This window comes from Buceros rhinoceros, unplaced genomic scaffold (genome assembly GCF_000710305.1).
Source record: "Buceros rhinoceros silvestris isolate BGI_N320 unplaced genomic scaffold, ASM71030v1 scaffold1259, whole genome shotgun sequence".
NCBI classification, from domain to species: domain Eukaryota; kingdom Metazoa; phylum Chordata; class Aves; order Bucerotiformes; family Bucerotidae; genus Buceros; species Buceros rhinoceros.
Genome location: NW_010433037.1, coordinates 40,899 through 48,924, shown reverse-complemented (window position 1 = coordinate 48,924; position 8,026 = coordinate 40,899). Strand labels below are relative to the sequence as shown.

Genomic DNA, 8,026 nt, shown 5'->3' with positions numbered 1-8,026 from the left:
CTAGGACCACATTGTTGTGGGACTACAAGGGGTAGCTAAATGCAGAATTGTGGTGTAACACCCAACCTGGTCCAGCCTTGTGCCCCTTCTCCTCTTCCAGTTGTCTGTGGCAGGGGTAGCCAGATAGACATTGCTTCACATACATGATATTCCTGATCTCCAGATGTTTCCGTCCTGCTCAGCCAAGCTCCCTGCTCTCTCTGCATGAAATTTCTGTTGGGGGTTCACATCTCCCATGTCCATGTGCAGAAACCCCTGCTTCTTGCTCAGACTTACCCCCTTCATGCTGGGGCACCCTCCACTAGCTGAGAAATGCCCCTCAGGTGGTGGGGTTTGACTTTCAACCCAGCATCTCATTCTGTGCTGGAATGAGCTGCATGAGGCTTGGTGGGTATTGAATGGGGAAATCTAGAGGTCAGCTTGGGCTGGCAGCTGGTTTCAGCAGGCTGTGATTGAAGTGAGCCTTCATTCACAGCTTTGGGGGCTCACACTGCCAGCTGTGCCTGGCTTCTGCTGGGCTGAATCCCACGTGTGCCAAACATGAGGTTTCATGATGGGGAGACGTCACGACAAGTTGTATTTATACAGGCTGTTGCTTGGCAGTGCTGTTCCAAGGTGCATCAACATAATGAGATACATAAAAGGGGAAGGCAGTTAAATGTGCAATAACATCACAATAAAGGTAAAACTGAGCATTAATGAAAAATCTGAGCACACTAAGTGCAGTACAGTTGAACACTCCCACTACCCTGCACCTCAATGCCCAAACTTAATAATAATTTCTGGTAGTGTCATTATCAGAATTAAATGAGGGCCTAACTGTCCAGAAAAAGATGTTTGGAAAAAATGAGTCTTGAGGCAAGTGATTCTGCTGTGTGGGTGTCCCCAGAGCAGCACAGGTAGCAGGGGAGCTGGAAGACACTGCAAGGGGAGGGCGGTGACTGAGAGTACAGAGTGAGGAGGAAGCGATGGGTGGAAGAAAAACCCATGCGGTTATATTCAAAGTGGAGCCATGCACTTGCTGCCAGTTACTGAATCATCTGGGGAGCTGCTGGATGAGCTGTGAAGATGGGGTGAGGGTTTGTATGTGTGTATACATGCTTGGCTCTAAATCTGTGCTGCAACATCACTAGGGCCAGCAGTGCTGCAGAGGAGGATGCCGCCTTTTGTCCCTGGGAGGGGCCTCTGGGATTTCAAATACAGGACCCAAGAAATCCTAACTGCTGGCTAACAAGGATGAACTGCTGGGGAAAACTGAACTAGAACAGATTGCTTTCCTTGTAGTAAATAAAATCTCTTTTCTGTCTTTCCCCTCTGTGCCCACCCTGGCAGGTTTTGGAGGCTTGCTTGGCAGTTGCTGCGTGCTGATGCCATGGCGCTGAGGCTCCCAGGAACGGAGTCGCTGTCTCTCATTAGAATTGGAGTCCTAGTCCTGGTTTTGGCTCTCCCTACTGATGCTGGGTAAGACAGTGAGCGCTGAGGCTGCTGGCCAAGGCTGCAGTCCTCTTGCTATGTTTAAATATCCTGGGGCTAGTATGTGAAGCAGTCCAGGCCTTCACATCTCTAAACAGTGTCTCTGCTGTTTTTGACCCTCTCCTTGTCCCTCACCTCATGCCTTTCACCTGGGGATTGTGCGGTCCCTCATGGCTGAGCTAACTGATTACATTAGCATTATTTGAGGTGCTCTCACTAAGGACAATTGTCAGCAGTTTTTTACATCAAAACCAGTTTTGAGATTCACTCTGGCACAATTCACTCTGGGCAAGGACTTGGCTTGGTTGAATTTTAATGTGGGAGAGAGACTCCTTTTAATGTTTTAATACTCTTTCAAGGAAAAGAAAATGAAACTGCTTCAGCTATTTGGCTGTTTACGGTATAACAAGCCATGAACAGCACAACAGGTTGGAGGTGGGGAATGGGAGAGTCTCTGGCCAGCCCTGGCTGGCATGCTGCTCCCTCTTTGCCTGGGTTGATGTCTCTGGGCATGCAGGCTCCAGCTGTCCCACCACAGAGAGCACTGCCACCAGCCTCACCTTCCCAGTCTCTGGGCGCTGTCAGGGGAAGTCAAAAGCCTGTTAGTCCGTGACAGGTTCTGCAGCCCTCCTCTGCATCCTGCCAGAGCCTCTACTGAGGTTTGGTGAGCTCAGAGGGCCCTTCGAGGAAGACAAGCAGAGACACCCCCAGCACAGCCTGCCAGCCATGGGGAGGAAAGAGCTCTGTGCAGAGGGAGAGAAATGCAAATAATACATGACTTCTATGAAAAATTTAGAAAAGCCTTTAGAGTGCCAGGTACAGACACTGAAATGCTGTCTGCTGAGTTACAAGTCCACCAATGATCAAGGATTTTCATGCATGAAAAAATGTCAGTGCTGCCGCTTCACCCTTGCACCCCTCTGCATCCAGCTGTTTGTCCAGCTGCAGGCTCCTACCCTGTCCTGCCCATGCCGCTTCACCTGCTTGGATCTAACTTGGCATAGACATAACGCATCTGGAGCATACCTTGACAAACAGATGGTGAACCTCATATCAGTGTACAGCTGCAGGCTCCTACCCTGTCCTGCCCATGCCGCTTCACCTGCTTGGATCTAACTTGGCATAGACATAACGCATCTGGAGCATACCTTGACAAACAGATGCTGAACCTCATATCAGTGTACAGCTGCAGGCTCCTGCCTGCCTGCCTGCATAGGCAAAGGCAGCCCTGGGCACTGGCCTCTTGCCTTCCTCTCCAACCAGCTGGGTCCCCATCCCCATGCCGGCTGCGGGAGAGTGTCAGCAGGCCCTGTATGTGCAGCCCTCTGCCTTTCCCCCCTGCTGCCCTTTTGGTTCCCATCACGTAGTCACAAATGCTGCTGCCACTGCTCCCTCATCACCTGCCATGTGGCTGTCGCTCTGGTCCGCAGGATTTGTTTCCTAAATTGCATGAAAGGGGACCCTTGTTTGGAGGTTAACATGCTGATGTGGCAGCCAGCTCCTCAGAGATCATGGGCACGGGGGCAGGTGGCAAGGTAATGACTTTTCCACAAGTCTATCCTAATTAAATTTGCTGTAAACCTCTGTCTTCCCTGCCTAAAGGCTTTCAATTATTTTAAAACCATGATCCCCATACCACTTCGCAGTTCCTTAAAGTTCTTCACTGGGGTTTTGAGAGAGATAAATGAGACCTGTTCTTATGCCTTGCTAAAGGGCAGCTTTATCTTTATGTTAAAGTTAGGTTGAGCCAGCCCAGACCTCAGCTGGACTGGGAAATTAGCCCAAACTAGGTGCTAGGTAGAGGTGCTGCTGGCTCTTCCCTGCCTGCCCCTTTCCTTTGCCCTGCCTGCACTGCCCTTTCCTCAGAGCCTCTTGAGTGAATCCCACACTGCCCACATTGAAGTTGAAACCTCAAGTGATAGGCTAAGTAAAATCGTTTTGAAATTTGTAAACTCATTTTTCCCATCACTGCTGAGCCTCTGCCAGGAGTTCGTTCACAAAAATCAGTCCTCTTGCTTTTTATATTATGGATACTTTTAAAGACAGCTTATAAAACATAAATGAATGAGCTTTCATAAGCATGCTAGCTATTAATAAGTTATAGATGGTTATATACCCATCACTGTTACAGATTGCTTTTAACCGTGACATCTGTTGAAAGCTGGTACAATTGAAACCTCACTAATTACAGTAGGCATTTGTTAAATTCCTCAAAAGTCTACTTACTTGCAGAGAGTTCAGCTACTTCAAATATTTCAAGTCCAGATGAAAAACTAAAAGCAGTGTTTTGATTCAAATGGGAAGTCTTAAAGGCTGTGATGCAGTTCTTAATATCAGCTTGATGTTTCGGATCTGACAGGTTGCAGTAGGGCTGGGATAGGTGTTTTCCTGACTGTGCCTCACTCCCATGTCCTATAGGAGCTACAGTTTAAGCACTTTATTACTCTTGTTGGGCTCTTACAGACTGCGTTTCCTGGCTTGACCACTTCTCCCATGATAGCAGGTATTGATTTTCTAAAAACCAGAGGCTAAGCAGCCTCAGGGGCGTTGGGATCCCGGCCCTGGAAGCAGTGTTTTGATTCAAATGGGAAGTCTTAAAGGCTGTGATGCAGTTCTTAATAATCAGCTTGATGTTTCGGATCTGACAGGTTGCAGTAGGGCTGGGATAGGTGTTTTCCTGACTGTGCCTCACTCCCATGTCCTATAGGAGCTACAGTTTAAGCACTTTATTACTCTTGTTGGGCTCTTACAGACTGCGTTTCCTGGCTTGACCACTTCTCCCATGATAGCAGGTATTGATTTTCTAAAAACCAGAGGCTAAGCAGCCTCAGGGGAGTTGGGATCCAGTCCCTGGAGGCATGAATCTCAAGCACTTGAAATGCAATTTCCCAGAGTGTTTGGTCATTGATGCCAATGTAAATTAATGTCAAAATTGCCCAGAGTGGAGTATTTCAGTTAGCTGCAGTGTGTTGAATAATATTGATTCAGCCTGACTCTAAAAATACCCATACCCTTCTCCAAATTTTTCCTTTTTTGCTAGAAAATATTTCTTGCTCTTCTTTTACAGAAGCTGAGGTTTCTGTTGGGAGAACATTTTGACAGAACACTCTAAGCCAGCTCTGCTGCTTGTCACCCTACTGATCCTTTACGCTAGTAGTGTCAAGAGTAGCTACTCTAACCAGATGAGATGCAGCAGATTAAGAACTCCTTAAATGATGTTCCTGGGTTTCTTTTCCCCAATTACTTCCTGATGCACGCTTAAACCCATGGATGCACACATCAACTAAGAGAAAATGAGGCTGGGGAGGAGAAGGAAGGGGGCAGAAGTGTTAGAAAGCAGTAACTCAGGAGCTTTTCTTTCCTCAGCTGTGGAGTGTGGAACCCTGCTTCAGAGGTCATAGGTTCCCTCCCTGGTAATTGCACCCATGTCTTGCACCACCACTGTCTCTAGTTTGGTGCATTCATGGTCTTCACCTGGGCAGTGCTCCCCAGTCACTTATCTCTCCTGGCGGATTTGCCAGTTGGGGCTGCCCTGCTCCCAAGGGGCCCTGGTGCTGCTGCTGAGGATTCCTCCACTCCAGCAGCCTCCTCTCTTTCTGCTTGGCTGGGCTTTCTCAGCCATCCCACTGCCTGTCTGTGCCTCTTAATCTTTCTTTGGCCTCATCGGTGTCTCTTTTATTTCCTCTTCTATCATCCTTGCAATCTTTGCGTCTTTATAGATTTTTCTTTTGGTTTTCTGTTACTTAATCTTCTGCCTTTCCATTTGTTTTGGTCCTAACTGCTACTGCTGCTAGGAAAAGCTGTGCTTGGAGCCACAGCACCAGTACTCTGTGTTGTTTGAAATCTCTTTTAAATACAGTCAGTTTCAGAAGGATTTGCAGGCTTCTTTTCTGTTGATTGAAAGGGAGAGGCAAAATGCAAATGTCTTATTTGAGCCCCTTGGGCTTGCAAAACTGCATTGAAGATTTTGCTTGGTGAAAAGAGCTTTGTTTGAGAAACTTACTACTTATTTTACTCCACCTGGGGCAGAAAATGCCTCGAAGAAATCATCTTATTTGGAGCTTCCAGGCTTCTTGTGTTGAGCAGAGATAGGAACGTGAAAACTCATTTGGTTTTATAAACAGGGAAGGTTCAGCAAACCACAGAAATGGTTCATGAAAAGATTTAACAATGGACGCAGGCTTCAAGCCTGCTTTACTGAATTCCTACTTTTCCACCTCCTTTTTCTCTTCCCAGGAGCACAGAACTTGGAAATGTCTCAATATCATAAATAACTGACATCACTTCTTCCATGCTCCCCATAAGGAGATACTGGCACTTGAGTAACAGAGGTTCCCACAGTCTCTGTTCATAAAGTGCCTTTTCTTAGGGGCAGGTGAGGGATGCTGGGGCAGGGGAAGGCTCCCTGGAAAACCAGGGCTCCTAAACCACTACCCATGGTGCTGCTGTCCCTGAGCATGGAAAGGTGGGGAGGGTGCAGTGGCATGCCTCAGCTCCCACTGTGAGGGCTTCAGTGGCACAAGCCATAGGGGAATTATTTGAGGATGTCCTGTGGGGGGCCCTGCAAGCACATCAGCTTATCAACAGATGTTGAACAGGCTTCATCCTGCAGTTCAGGGCCCACTGTAGCACAGGCTGAGCATGGAACAATACCCCTTCATTTACAGTAACTGTTCAGAGCCTGTAAAGAGTAGGTTCGTCTTCTGATTATGTTTTTCCTCTTTTTTCCCCCTGTGTGCCAGGCTTTCTCAGAAGCATGTTTCAGACATCGTTGACGACAGCAAAGATAACATCACCATTTTCACCCGCATCTTGGACAGGTTGTTGGATGGATACGACAACCGCCTGAGACCTGGACTTGGAGGTCAGCTGGGTAGAGAAGTGATGTTTTCCACAGCTGTGTAGCTTTAGAAATGAGAGGCTGCACAGATGACTTGTTAGATAGTCTGGTGCTGTTGGAAGGAGAGGGTGGTTCGGTGGCAGAGTCAGTCTGTTACTGGTTTCTCCTTTTTGAGTCTGTACTATCTTGTTGTTTGATATTTTGTGAGATGGGAGGTCCAAGCCTCTGACTGCTGTGGTATTCTACAACATTACACTGACAGGCCTGTAGATGGAGCAAATATGATTAAACTTATTTCTGCTACTTTTATAGGCATTATCATTTCAGAAATGATGATACTACCCATTTGTACAACCTTCAACTCATGTTGGTGTTGCTTTTTAGTCAGTGGGCTTTGCTATAGAGCCTCTATCTTGACATCTTCTCAGTTATTTCCTATGTAGCTGTCACCTGGCAAGCTCTTCTCTGTGTACCGGTTTGGGCACCAGGCAGCCAGCCAGACTCTGCTGTCTCCTGAGCTGCTTTTAACATCGCTGCCATTATACCTACTGCTGCTGAGTTTCTCTCCAAGCACTTAGAGATGTTTAAGGTATTTCAGAAAGCAAAACTATGGTAGTAAGCTTCCCTCTGAATGCTTATGGCATGCATTTCGTATGATGTAAGGAGGCAGAAACAACAGGAAATGTGTGGGAAAGACAGGCATGAGCTTTGCTGCTGAGATGAGAGAGTCATGGACCTGCGTGGTATCTTGATGTGTTGTTGTCAAGGGGCATTGCTGTGGCAGAGAAGATGACCCCTCTCAGGTGCTAGTGACTGTATACCATGGGGCTGCTGAGGGGATGTCCCTGCACTGCTCTGAGCTCTTCTGCTAAGCTGTTGGACCATGATTCCCCACACAAAGAGTCACCATGTCCTCCCCATTCCCTGAAGGTCCCGATGCCAAGGGAGGTTGGGAATGAGCTTTTCTGAGCTCTTGCATGCTGATGGGGGCTCTGGTAATACAGTGTCAGCCTGGAATTGCACCCTTCATTTCTCAGAGCGGCCTCATTGTTTCTCCCCAGCCCCATGTCTAACTCTGTGCCATGGTTCTCTGCCCTGCATCTGTCCAGGAATACTTTGATCCCAAGCAGAGACCATGTAAAATGTGGAGGAAAAGGGTTTCTCCAGTGAACACACATTCAGCCTATCACATCTGATAGGCTGACATGCTGCAGGACCTGAACAGGAAAGGGTTACTGTGTCTGCAGAAGCCATCCATCAGTTTTATTGCTTTTGTTGCTTGTTTCTTTCCCCCAGAATTAGCTGCGGTCCTGCTAATAGCTTTGCTTCCTCAACTCTCCCCAATGGCTATATTGATTTAACTGAAACAAGTTCTAAAAGGGGACTGAGGGGGCATTTATGTTCACTGTAGGCTCAATTGCAGACAACCCTGTGCAAAGTATTAACAAGAGGACTCCCAGGAGCCCCTTGCTGGGGAAGTTAAAACCTTTCTTGGAACATCTCTGCTCTGTTGCTTTAGATCCTTTAATAACGTGCTTAACATAATAAATTGTTTTTGCCTGAACGAGACATTTCATGTTTAAAGACTGCTTTTACCTCTGATTTCTCCTTATGGAGCACTCTCCTGGACCCAGCTGAGAGGTTTCAACAAGGACTACAGGTTTTGGGGTCTCTTGGCTGGTGATGAGTTGTCCTCAGTGTGTGTGTGTGGGG

The 8,026-nt window shown here is 47.4% G+C and overlaps 1 protein-coding gene across 1 annotated transcript in view; it reads left to right on the top strand.

Annotated features, from left to right (window-relative positions):
- Positions 1–1,372: 1,372 nt before the first annotated feature.
- LOC104500325 (gamma-aminobutyric acid receptor subunit alpha-3-like) overlaps positions 1,373–8,026 on the top strand; it is a gene marked incomplete at its 3' end in the record, with an annotated part of 44,989 nt that continues 38,335 nt past the window's right edge. Inside the window, exons 1-2 of the mRNA XM_010143954.1 lie at positions 1,373–1,461; positions 6,216–6,337. Of these exons, the coding sequence (XP_010142256.1) occupies positions 1,373–1,461; positions 6,216–6,337 (211 nt within the window). The remainder of the gene's footprint in view (positions 1,462–6,215; positions 6,338–8,026) is intronic.